Raw genomic sequence first — 13,633 nt, forward strand, 5'->3', positions numbered from 1 at the left:
TTCTACAAAGCAGTCATTTATTTTCTAGGTTTGTGCAATATATTGATTCACGTATAACATTTGATAAAGAAGCATATCTTTGAGTAAATCTATATGATCAACTATCACTCAGTCTAATGCATCTCGCTTTCTAATATTGTAAGAGATCTCAAGTTCAAATCCATCCTCTCCTGATATAGAAAAAGCTTCGTTCATAAAAAATAAAACTCAATAAAGTAGTGAAATACAACATTGTTCCACAACCAAACTCGAGCTCATTTTCTCATACGCCACATTGCTCTCGGTCTAGTTTCATGTGTGTGGGTGAGTGTCCTTCAGTGTAAGTGAAAGGATCCTTCACTATTCCAGCCACGAAATGCTGGCAAAAATCAGAAGAAGAAAAAAATGTGCGAACATACTACAGGCAAGTACATGTGTCAATTGCATCATATCACTGTGTGTTTTGAGTCTGAGAATTCTGTGCCAGTCCATCCGCTTTTTACAAGACGGTAAACCTAATCACCCACTCTACCACAAGCTGTATTACATTCGTCTCCTGAAAAGGTGGAAATATGTAACCATGTCAATCAATGACAAACATGAAAGAAGAAATGTAAATCTAACTAAAGAAAGAGGGTTAAAATTATTACTGGAAGTATAAACAGCAGAAATCCACGTTGCAGGAGGTTAAAAGGCTACAATTTTATGAAGACCAGCAACAGCTACTCGCTTGAGGCTCGGGCTCTTGTCCAGGAACAACAAGTTTTGTTCCCTTGAGAAGTGAGGAACTCCCAGACTCTGCTTCCTCATTTGGAATGAGGGACTTCTTGCCGAGGATTCGATAAATTTCTGTTAGGACTGTAACGAATGCAGATTCAACATTAGTAGCCTCAAGTGCCGATGCCTCCATAAAGAAGAGGTTCTCCCTTTGGGCAAACTCTTTTGCATCCTCAGAAGGTACAGCTCGCAGTGTCCCCAGGTCGGACTTGTTGCCTACAAGCATCACAACAATATTGTTGTCGGCATGCGCCCTCAATTCCTCTAACCACTTGGTTACATGATCAAATGATTGAGGCTTGGTTATGTCATAGACCAGCATTGCCCCCACTGAACCTCTGTAGTATGCACTTGTCACCGCCCTGTATCTGAGATCATCACCAGAAGTGTCAAGTGACATACAAACAAAAGAAGATGGACTTTGTGGCATAGAAAAAAAAAAAAAAAAAGAATATAAGGAGTTTTCAATTTTATGCAATAGACACAAATGTCAGTGGTAACTAATTGAAATGTATATAGGCTCGACATGCACACGCAGGCGCACTATTCTAAGACGGTAAAATTTACCGATATTTAAGTATCATTTTGCTGTTTTAATATCCATATCCCAAAGTAAATTAATGTCCTTAAGTTCATAATCATTCCTTCTTTCTATTATCTCCATATGTAAAATATTAGAATCTCAATACTCAGACTAGTTCTGGACGGGTTTCAATAAAGTAATAACTAATACCCAGCTTTACTTGAGCACAATTACTTATTATCCTAATTATTCTAACAGAATTTATTCTGATATTAATATTCATCTCGCAGACAATGTTACCTTCATGACTGGTTTTGCTCAAGTAATAATTCAAGCATGAGCAGAATATATTCTATATGCTAGTCATTTGAAGAAGTGTTGTCTTCGTAGCCTAATATGCTGTTTCAAAACGACTGGCTTCTCCTTTCCTGTAACTATCTAGAAAAAAAAGAAAATATATACAAAAGAGGCAGTCATCCACTCTAACCTTGTGGCATCATCCATCTCATCCTCTTCCTTTACCTCAACTTCAATCTAAACCTTCATCTCATCCTAAAATCATCATTCAACAATGTTACATATCCTCTGCTTTGATCCAACCGAAATTTCACAACCATCCCTTCAATATCATGGGTTGTGGCTCACCTTATAGACCAGTATCCGCTAATCAAGATCTATGTACACTAATTAATTGAAATCAACCTAGTATTACAGTATATAATCAGAACATGTATAGTATAACGCAGATGAATTATGTTAAAGACCGGGCTAATCCAATCTGGTCATGATTTCTCTTCAATGCCTCGTTTGGAATCTAGGATTGAGTTGGAATGGATACCCTACTATATTCAAGGTTTATTGAAGGTAGAGGTGAATGGTTTTTCCTTAATGAGTAATCCATCTTCTACCTGCACGTTGGACGCCATTTTTTCATTTCTTCCTCCAACATACCTTGAATATAGTGAGTTGTAGATTCCAGTCCAATCATAGTGACCAAAAGAGACCTAAAAGCAATTCTCTTTTGGGCTAAATACTTCTACCAAAGTAAGGACTGCCTTCTAAATTCAGCAAAATCATGATCATCACCATCCACAACTCAAACAAAAACACAAAATCCAAATTTCACCAAATCCCACATCACAAATTAAAAATAACAACAAACCCACATCATAAATTAAAAACAACAAAAACCCACATCAAAGAAACACAAAAACTCAATCACAAACGCACCAAATCTATAAAAATATGAAAAAGCGATTACCTTTCTTGGCCGGCAGTGTCCCAAATCTGGGCTTTGATGGTTTTGTGGTCGATCACGAGGGTCTTAGTCTGGAACTCAACGCCAATGGTAGCCTTGGACTCCAAGCTGAACTCGTTCCTAGCAAAGCGAGCCAAGAGCTGAGACTTGCCGACCGCCGAGTCTCCGATCAGCACCACCTTGAACACGTAGTCGATCTTCTGATTGAAATTACTCGCCAAATTCGACATCGTAATTCTCTCTGTCCGTCTAAAATTCAAATCTTAACAAAAACCCACCTCGAATTTTCATACGAGAACTCAGAATATGTGTCTTTGTAGGGAGGAAGACCGATCGATCAGTGAGGGAAGATGATCGAATCAGCAATATGTGGTGTGGATAGTGAAAACTCGCAGAGCTGAGCTAGCAAAGAGTTTTGGTTTTGGAATTTAATTTTTTGTTTTCTGTTTAAGCGTAAATGAAGTAATTGGAAAAATGGGATTAGAGAGAGTAAATTGTACAAATGGTCACTCAACTTTAATCAAATTGGAGTAATGGTCCCTCAACTGAAAATCCATTACCATTAGTCCCTCAACTTATCAAAATGTGTAGCTATAGTCCTTTTCATCAATTTTGTCAAAATTTTGTCAAAATAAGCTATGTTGGAATGACCATTTATATAATTAAGGTTCATTAACTCATCAAAGTGTATAATTATGGTTCTTTTTGTCAACTATGTCAAAAAATTTGTCAAAACGAGTTATATTGGAAGGACCATTGCTACAATTGGGTTAAAGTTAAAGGACCATTTCTCCACTTGAATTAAAGTTCAGGGACCAATGGTAATGAATTTTTAGTTGAGGGACCATAGCTGCACGTTTTGATAAGTTGAGGGACCAAAGGTAATGGATTTTTAGTTGAGGGACCATTGCTCCAATTTGATTAAAGTTGAGGGACCATTTTTACAATTTACTCGATTAGAGATGGAAGGAAGAGAAATGAAAGAAAAATGTGCAGTTGGAGTTGGAGGGGGAGACACAGAAGCGGACCAACGGCTTTGTTCGCGGACTTTTCCGAAAGGAAAATTATGATTTTTCTTTGTTGCAATTAATTATGGTTTTCTAGGTATGCACATTTTTTTTTATTATTGGGATCATTTTTTTTTATTACATTGATATTTTTACACTAAAAAAAAAGAAATTTAGTTAAGTCACACAATGAACATCCTAATTTGGTATCGAATTCGCCATCTACGAATTCATCATTGATATTTTTACATTAACGAGACCATATTTTAAGTTGCTATAATTTTCAATGAAGAGAATTTTAATTCGGGGTGCAAGAGAAAGACGCATGGATCTTACTAATTAGCTTAATGCATGTCTAATTTCACAAATGCATTAAAAATTAGGTTAGGAACACTTTACACCCCTCTAGTTTAGAGTCATTAACAATTTAGTTTTAATCTTCTTTTTGTGGTTAAACAAAGGGGCTCACAGCCCGACAAAAGTAAAATTACAAAATAATATGACGAGGTCGAGAGATTTCAGAAATATCAGACAATAATAATTGCTTATAAGAAGTTGAAGTTTGCTCAAAATAAACTGAAGCCAAAGAATGAGGTAAGCTCATATTGGCTAACTCATCGACAACGAAGTTCATCTCACAATATATACGCAGAATATTAATTTTTTAGCCACAATCGCACGTTAAGTAAGAATTTTGTAAAATAAAAGCCTCGGTTTTGCATTCATGTAGCCAAATTGAGTAGCATGTAAAAAAAAAGGCAATTAACTTGATAGTTTGGCAATTGAAAAAGTCAATAGTAAATATTTTGTGACTTCAGGGTAATAAATTATCACTTTTTAAAAAGTACAGACCAAACTGTTGCATACCCTAAATCACCAAGGTGCACAAAGTAATTTACACCAAAAAAATTGAAACCATCAAGCCCCCTCAACAATGTTGGGTGCTGGTAATTGATTTTGCTTCTAGAAATGAAACTTCACAAGTCATAAAATGGTGCCTTGTTGCAGCTGGTGGTCTTATTGATGCTTTTGTTTCCAGGTTAGGAAGTAGAATTAAATTGTAGCACATCGTAATCTTAGTTCACTTCTCAACTCTCACTCATCCCTTGGACAAGTGCTTTGAGCTAAGTTTTTATTGTGTGCTTTTCTTACATCATGAAGAAGTTGAAACAACAGAAGCCTAAAAGCTAACATGAAACAGGCTAAAATTCCACACCCACAATACATCCTACCATCCTACTATTATCTCTCAAGTGAAAAAGACCAGAAGACAAGAAAGAAATCGCTTTCCTTTTCCTCTCCGATCTTCTACTGCTACCTTTACATGAACAAACCGCGCACATGAATTTGCATCGAGTTTATTTTTGTTTGCTCGAACAACTGCACTTCGCCTTCGTATCTTTGAGTGTCTGCATTCAAGGTTAGATGACACTTTAGAGGGAAGAAATAGTTGGTTGAAATTTGTGTAGATTAATTCGATTCAAAGATTATATTTTTCGTTTGCTGCAACTTTTACCTTAACCTGTTTCTGAAGGTCTTTTATGAACTCAACCGCCAAGTCCAACATTTCTGCCGTGTTTATTTGCTGCCAAGAATACAACATATTAGACTCGATCAATTTCAAGCATTCAAGACAACGACTACAATGGTGATCTATTACAAGTGTAGCAAATACCTTGTCCATGTCCGGGAAAAGATCCTGCAATTTCTTCATTCTTTCACTAATCCGCATCCTTCTCATCTGAAATTCATAGTTTTCGCAATCACGGATTTGATATAATTTGGAAAGTATAACATGCAGCGGTGCTACTTAATCTGTGTGAAGTGTAAACCAGCCATAAGACTAATGAAATAAAAGAAGATTTACCCTCTCTGCAATGCTTCGCGGGTGAGTGGCGAAGCCTCTTTTGGCACGAATTTTACAAGGAATGGAATCTTCAAATTGCAAATACTTCTCCGTAGCGGGCATCTCAAAATCTTTCGGCAAGCTCAAATGTTGCGTCAAACCATGATTGTGGTTTCCAAAATCATTGTTCTGATCATAGAAAAACAAACATAGTTAATATGATAAGCAAGCAGATGGCCTAGTAAAAATTGAAGAACAAATGTAGTTTACAAAAAAAAGTGAAAAGCCTACATGTGATTCAAATGCAGTCGAAGTAGAAAACTTGTTCCCGTCATTGTCTCTGGCTCTTTTGAGGTCATTAAATGAAGAATTCACCCACGAATCATTTGGGAAGCTAGAGTGGTAATGTGAATTGCTACCATTAGCATTTCCTAAACCATGATCCGGTTGTGGTTGGCTACCTTCTCCCGAGTTCCCATTCTCATTTTCAGCAATCCGAGGCATACGATGTGAGTATGAAGATGGCCTAGATGAGAAATTCAGTTGCTTACCCAACCTAGAAGTTGATGGACTGGCTTCTCCGTTTACACCATTGCCTGCGCGATATCCTGCCGAGTCTTTCATCACATTGAAGCCTGTTTTTCAGTCAAACAAATACAAATTACTAGAGGAACCAGAACAAAATTTCAAAACAATTATTGAAATGTCATCAAATCCATAACCAACCTCTTAATTATTTACTAAATTTTTCTTTATCTAAAGTAGCAAGTGACAATAACCCTCCAAATTCAAACTTTTCTAATCGTTTGCAACTTAACGTTAATCCATTAAGTTAAGCGTAAATCGAATTTTCGGGCAAGTTTATGCAAAGAATCGGCAACCAAAACCAACATAAATCCTAACTTTCTGAATTAAACCGCTTTACAAATCAATCCGCATTTTAACAAAGATATCGATATATTTACATAGCACATATAGAACATGCGACCAAGAGAGCAACCAAGAAATAGGCAACAAAAATATTAGTATACCATTGTCAACGGTCAAGTTAGGGAAGAATCCAGCCGGAGAGCTACTTTGTCTAACAAGATTAGACCGATTTCCAACCCCAATTTTCGATTGCATCATCGAATTCTCCATTACGGTAGAGTTGACAGCAGCAAAGGAGCTGCTATCTAAACCATGAACTTGTTGAGCCAGAGGAGCTTGAGGAGCTTGATACATCATATGAGTAGAATTCGAGTAACCATTATTGTGATTAGAAACAGAGTCCCCTGCCTCTTCCTTCACATTCACTGGCCTCTCTTCGATTTCAATCTGATGATGCTGCACACCATTATCATGGTGATCTGGTTCATTACATGAAGAAATGAATCTGGCTAGCACCGTTTCGACTTCAGGGCTCGAAGGTTGAAGATACCGCAAATCCTCAACTCCACCGCCGCCGCTACCGCCATTGTTATCCATAAGCTCCATCAGAAATGAGCTAGGAGCTGACCGATACCGCGTTAAGCTGGAGCTCTGCTGCTGCTGAGGATGCTGTTGCTGGAAAATATTGGAATCCATGAACTCCGCAGTGTGGTTCTTCCTCAGCTCTCCCTCTGAGGCCTTAAAATTAGGATTGTATTTGTATAAAAGACTGCTCATATCTGATTCTTTTGTGCTAATCTTAATTTCTTGAAAATTCAAAGAGTTTGCAACACTTGGATTGCTTCAAGATTCACCAAACTTTGCTTTTTCAGATAAAACCCAGATAAGATCTACTTCTGATTTGATCTAAACAGAAGATAAATCTGCAAACAACCAAGAAAAATAACCAATATTAATCCAAAAACATAAATACATAAAACCCTTTTGGCATGTTGGTTTGATCTTACTCGAAAGATTGAAAATTTAGATTACAAACCTCAGATTACTTGAACTTCTGCAGCTGGAAATGAACTCTCTGAACTTTCTACTTCCAGCAATTGAGAATCTTTATGTTTTTTTGTTCCTGCAATAAGATTCCTCTTTAGGAAACAACATGAATCGGGAAACAATAACGAATAAGGAAAACAATTACAAAAGAGGAAAACTTGAGTTCATTTATTTATTTTCTTTTTTTTTTTTGGATAAAGAGGTTGTAGGATTTGAGTTTCAACAATTCAAGTACCTATGATGTTTGTTTTCTGAATCTGAGCCAGCAACCAAACAGTCTCCTCCAGAAAACACAGATGAGATGAGCAGCTTTGGATTACCAACAAAGCTACCAAGCTTCTTGTAATAATGTCTCCTCCTCTCTCATCTCCGACTACATCCTTTGCATCGACATATATGTACCGATGATGTTCCATAACTACCCCTTGGGTTCTAATTTTATTATCCTAATGCCATGGGGGCACGAGGCATCCATTACACGTCAGCACTTGAGTTGACCGATCTACCCTGTGTCCTCAAGCATCAAGCATCCATTACTGGGATTTTTGGCTTAGGGTTTCCATTTCCAAGGAAAACTTTTTGGAGTATGTTTCAATTTTTGGGTTATTAATTTATTTATGTGTTATAATCTTAATGGATTACTACTAGCAAAATTTAGATTTTAGAGTATAATATTACTACTAGATGGTGGTGATATTGTTATACAAAAAAATTGCTTGAGAAAAGAATTAGTTTGGACGGTTAGACCAGCTCGCTTATCAGGCGCTATCATAAATTAGTGTGGTGCAAGTTGGATTGGAGATTCTAATGTCAACCTGAAAATTTCGTTCCAAATCCAAGAATTCCCAATCGGAACATTTCTATAAAAATGGGAGAAAAATTGGAGTGTATCTATAGAACCTAGATTTCTGATCTAATTTAATTTGAAGTTTGCCAAACTTATTCTGGTCCCAAATTTTGAATAGGTATAATTTTTCACTAGTTATAAGTATCCTGTAATCAATTTTTTATATTTTTATTGTTTCCATTGTTAGTTTTTCATCTATGTTTTATATTCTTATAAAAATACTTATGCACCAGCAATTAAATAGAAGTATACATGTTTAGTTATTCATACATGTTAAATTCTAATCAACGGTTCTGTTAACAAATAGCATTCTTATGAAGAACCGTTCATTTGTTTTATGCATATGAATTACTAAAATATTTTAAAATTGAATAATTTTTGCATACACGAACTTTAGATGATACTAAATAGAATAAATGATTCCGATTATGATGTTTGAATAGTAAATTTCATTAATCGTAAATAGGGGGACAAGTAACTCTTCCCTATGAGGGGACATAAGCATTAACCATATTTTATGTTGTTTAATCCTTTAGAAGTTTAAGTTTTATCTTTTGGGAGCATTTTTGCTCACTATCGTAACTATTGTGTATGCTCATCATACACCTAATTATTTGTCATGTGTCATTTCACTTAACTCCAGTTAACTTTTTTCTCAACTATTCTATTTTCTGATGTTAGCAATGCATATCGGTCAAATAGGACCATTTTATTCTCGAGACCTTTTAACTTTTTTTCATCATGTTGGAGTTAAAATTAATTCCAGTTTATCTACTTCTATCCATTGGGGGTGGGGGGGGGGGGGAGAAACGCTTGTAAAGCAAACATGAGATTATTCAAGTTGTTTATGTTTCGCCTTTCCTCAGAGAAAGATGGAACTCAACACCACTATTCTTAAACAACTTAGAATCCGGCCATCTTTTCACACTATTACGGATACGAAAATAATGGAAAATTTTGAATTCAATTGGCAACTGTTCCTATAGGAATCAGAAATAGGATTGACTATGGATTCGAGCCATAGCATATGGTTTCAGAAAATTGTACGATTTTCCCAAACTAAATAAAGTAGGTTTTACATGAAGAATATTTGGCTTAGCATGTTCTATTCTATATGGGTAGGGGAGGGGAAGAGCCCAACTCATTATTCTTAAAAAAAATAGAGAAATCAGAACCAAGTCTGAAAAAATAACATTTAGTGTTAAAGTTAACCAAGGTTAAGTAAAATGACATGTGACAAATGATTAAGATGTATGGTACGCATACAACAAAGCTTAGGGTACATGAGTATATATAGAATAGTTTTTTTTTTTTTAATTTTGAAAACAATTTTATCCATAAAACTTTAGAGAATGAGAGGATAATGGTGGTACATTAATTAGTATAGGGTGCTTTGCTTATGGACCAAGCGACTCTTCTCGAGTCTAAAACTCCACGGCTAAAAGCCTAAAACCAAAACTGGACCGTGGGCCACTGTAAACCATATAATAGTAAGAATTTTAACGAAAAACTTTCAGTACTGTTTACTTTAACGAAAAATCACATTTTTATATTAAAAAGTCAATCTTGTACTATTCACTTTACCTTTTATTTTGTCATTTTCGTTAAAACTCAAAGTTTTCAATTTTTTTTCATTAGTTTTCCCTATAATCTACCAGACTCACCCCTTCTGCTCTTTGGTATACAGAAAGAGACACTAATAGGTGCATGCATATTCATCTCTTCTCTTTGATCAGGAGTCAGGACTGCTCATTCAAATTATTTCATTATTCTTTTAATTGAGATCAATTAGCACACTAATCCATCCACGTATGTTTTATCCTGCTTGTCAAAATATTAATGATAACGATTACTATGTTTATTTAATTCCATTGATGCACTTTTATGTGCCAAAAGGTGGCTGCTGTGCTCACGGATATCATCAAGTAAAGTGAGCTTCAAATGGGAATCCGAATGACATATAATGCTATTTGGAAAATATTCCCATTTGTGGTCCATTGAAGTAAAAGTTAGGCTGAAATCATCATTTGATATATCGGCATTTACTCTTCATTTTTGTTGAAGAAAATTTTATGTTTAAATCTTATGAACAATAATTTTTTAATGAAAACAATGATCGTTTAGTCAATCATATCACTGGAGTAGATTTCAATTTAAACTTCACTAAACTATAAACTAGTATTCCCCAATCATTCTTAATCATTATAGTTTGTGATGTTGTAGAAATTTTTTTATCAACCCAAAAGCCTTAGCATATTTTAGGGAAGCCCCAAAAACTTGAAAATTTTGTTTTCATGACTGTATTATCCTAGTTATTCAATTTTGTCTCACTCCTTAGATTTTGCTTTTGTTGAATGTTTTTTATGACATTTGTAACATAATTTATTTTATGATGAAGTTGTTCTCGATTTCATATTTGCTATAAGAAAATAACTACTAAAACTAGACAAAGTTTAGTTACAATATTTTTGTTATAGTAGATAATGATGCTAAATATTTTTCTTACGTAGATAGTGGTGTCAAATAATTCGATTCTTTTTTGTTATATCTAGATAAGAATGCATAAGTTAAGAATTTTAAATAATTCTTATAGGTTAATGGATGGCAAAATAGACAAAGAAATAGAAAGGACTTTTAAAAAGTTGGGTCAATCTTTCTATTTATTACAAATCAAATTTACGAGTGAAACCTCAATTTTTGTTTTAATCGATTAATTTGAACTTGAAAATAAAAGGGGGCATTGAGAAACATGAAGTTACCCCCTTTTATGACATATTCATGTTCAAGATCGATTGCATGCCTATGGATTATGGATGATACATACACGCATAATTGGTCAGGACTAACACATTCAAACAAATACAGCAAAAAACCGATAAGTTGTTACCTTTCTTTCACGCAACATTAATGGAACTATGTAATCTAATTTAGTCGTCCACGGAATTAAATTTTCAGTTCCAAAAGTCTTTGTTGAATATAAATTGGAAGGCCAACTACTTAGAACTGATCAGTGACATTGTGGTTGACATTGTTGATGCACAAAACCGGAGATCTTGGAACAACGTAAATCCGACCGTGAATCTGCATGAAATGTAAATAACACAAGATATATTGTGGTTCACCCCAAAGTTTGGGTTACGTCCACACTAATATTGTATTTCTGAGAGAATTGTGAGGGAGAGAGTGTGAGAGCCTATGTAATGAGAGTGAGGCTTTGAGAGGGGGTGAGAGGGCCTAGGAATTGGCCTCCTCTAATTGTGAGGGTGAGGGGTCCTTTTATAGAATAAGGACTCCTCACTTATTACATATTTACCCATTTCTTTATCACATAATTACATTTAAGTCCTCCGAGTATTTGTACGATATCTAAATACGAGGCACTAAATATGGTATAAACCGACATTATTTTTTTGTTAAAATTAATAATATTAATGTTCAAAAAAATTAAAATAATATCCATATACGAAGAAAATTTGGAAGTTTCTTCTAAGCAAAGTCATCATTTGGACTTATCCATATAGGCAACCCCAATTTTAGTTCTTTTAAATAATTTGGACTTGAAAATAAATCAAAGATATATGTACCAAATAGGATATTTACAATAAATTGTTGATTTGTTTACACATTTAAATGACAAAACAATTTTTTATTCGAATAATTTTTCGTGAACATGAATCAAATGAACGATTAAAAGATCTAACGATTCCAATTGCAAATTTTAGTTATGAAGATATGTTATTTATGAGTGAGGAAATAAACTTATTTCCCAAGCATTCTTGTCACATCTTGGCCCGGGTCCACCACATCCCGGGCCCGTTCCACCACCGTAGCACGATATTGTTCGCTTTGGGCTTACCATTCCCTCACGGTTTTATTTTTGAAAACTCACGAGCAACTTCCCAGTGGGTCATCTATCCTGGGAGTGCTTTGGTCTCATTTTCGCTTAACTTCGGAGTTCCTACGGAACCCGAAGCAAGTGAGCTCCCAAAAGGTCTCGTGCTAGGTAGGGATGTGAATACATTTAAGAATCACTCCCCTGAGCGATGTAAGATGTCACAATTATCCACGTGTATTATAGTATGAAAAGGACAATCAAATCGATTTATTTATGTCTAAAACTTTGTCTTTTCCAACTCTCATTATTTAATCTTGACAAAAAAAAAAACTCTCATTAATTATTCTTGTAAGAAATTATCCAATTTTAATTCTTCTTATTATTTATTTATATGAGCAATATTACAAGAGGAGAGAATAAAACAAAAGAGCTAGTATGTCTTGAAAACTTGAATTACAAAGCCCTATAATGCAAGTTAACTTATTTTAAGTACAAAATGGAGTCAACAATTTATGATGAACTTGCTACAAGATTACTAGATTTTGGTAGTTAAGGGATATGCTACTAATCAACACCGATACATCCTAAACTTAACCATCTACATAGCCTAATAGGTGTAAGAGTTTATTAAGAGTAAAACCATTCAATATATACTATATTGCTTTTCCAATGCTGCACTTCAAAAATTTTAACATGTTAGTTTGGACGGTTATTTTCGTCATATCTAGTTCGTTGAGGAGGTGAAGTGGAAGTTGTATTCTGATTTGGTGTTCTAAAGACTTAAAGATGCGGGGAGGATGTTTTAGTGGATGAGCCTTACTCCTGTATGGCATCTGCTACTCTTGGTCTCTTTATGGCACTGATAACTAATGTTTATAACATATATTTCGGTGTTCAACTTCTAGTGAGTGGGTTTTCCTCTCGAATCATTATTTTGCTCATTGATTTCATGTAATCTAGTGCCCTATTGTCTCCTGTTCTGGTGTGGCTGGAACCCTCCTCTTAAGGGTTGTTTGTATCAATCTAAACATTGTCTTTTGACCCCTGCTTTGAGAAGAAACGATACGGTTTATGACCCCTGTTTATTAATGAAATTTTGTGTAATTTTTGGGTTAAAAAATGTACGTGGCCCTTCAAATTTCCAAAGAAGTCAGCCTTTTCTTTCTTAAAAATTAAGGAAGATGTGTATTTTAGTATTATATATTTATCTGGACATACTTTCTTGATTTGTATTAAACAAATGAGTTTACACTGTGTAAGATGAATAGGACAGGGAGGAAAACGGTGTTGGTCAAAGAAGTTTTCAATTCCCAGCTGTATAAACCCTAATCCCGACAAGGGAGATAATCCTGACCTTTCGATTAACGAAAGATATTGACTCGTGGTTGCTGAAAACTTTCTGTAATCCACAATTAGTTAGTTAATTAATCGATTGCACATGGCTGATGGCTGTTTGGTTGGTTGACGATGTTGATGAAAGCAATGTCTCGAACTTGGGAGCCATATATTTTCACTTAAACAAATGATCACGTTTTGCTCGTGATTTCTGGTCAATTTTGTGTCCTACTGGCTCCAATCACTCCATCCTTTTTTTTTAGCCGAAATCACTCCAATCCAGTGACTTATGTAAAAAGTCCACCCTCT

General features: G+C 35.1%; 2 protein-coding genes across 3 annotated transcripts; both read right to left on the minus strand.

Moving 5' to 3' along the window:
- On the minus strand, positions 1-3,018 carry LOC126629177 (ras-related protein RABA4c-like). Its single transcript, XM_050299113.1, has 3 exons — positions 2,541-3,018; positions 630-1,124; positions 1-535 (listed from the first exon to the last, which is right to left on the minus strand). Exons 1-2 carry the CDS (start codon positions 2,765-2,767, stop codon positions 683-685), a joined length of 669 nt encoding a protein of 222 aa, XP_050155070.1. The 5' UTR covers positions 2,768-3,018; the 3' UTR covers positions 1-535; positions 630-682.
- Positions 3,019-4,528: 1,510 nt separating this feature from the next.
- LOC126629175 (transcription factor bHLH130-like) lies at positions 4,529-7,698 on the minus strand. Of its 2 annotated transcripts, none has more exons than XM_050299111.1 (8): positions 7,543-7,698; positions 7,297-7,383; positions 6,422-7,183; positions 5,682-6,025; positions 5,412-5,579; positions 5,220-5,285; positions 5,061-5,129; positions 4,529-4,953 (listed from the first exon to the last, which is right to left on the minus strand). In XM_050299111.1, exons 3-8 carry the CDS (start codon positions 7,035-7,037, stop codon positions 4,903-4,905), a joined length of 1,314 nt encoding a protein of 437 aa, XP_050155068.1. In that variant the 5' UTR covers positions 7,038-7,183; positions 7,297-7,383; positions 7,543-7,698; the 3' UTR covers positions 4,529-4,902. The 2 variants fall into 2 exon arrangements, with proteins under 2 accessions (XP_050155068.1, XP_050155069.1); XM_050299112.1 differs by having other exon boundaries at positions 7,297-7,399; positions 7,543-7,687.
- Between the last annotated feature and the right edge of the window lie 5,935 nt (positions 7,699-13,633).

This window comes from Malus sylvestris, chromosome 7 (assembly GCF_916048215.2).
Source record: "Malus sylvestris chromosome 7, drMalSylv7.2, whole genome shotgun sequence".
NCBI classification, from domain to species: Eukaryota; Viridiplantae; Streptophyta; class Magnoliopsida; order Rosales; family Rosaceae; genus Malus; species Malus sylvestris.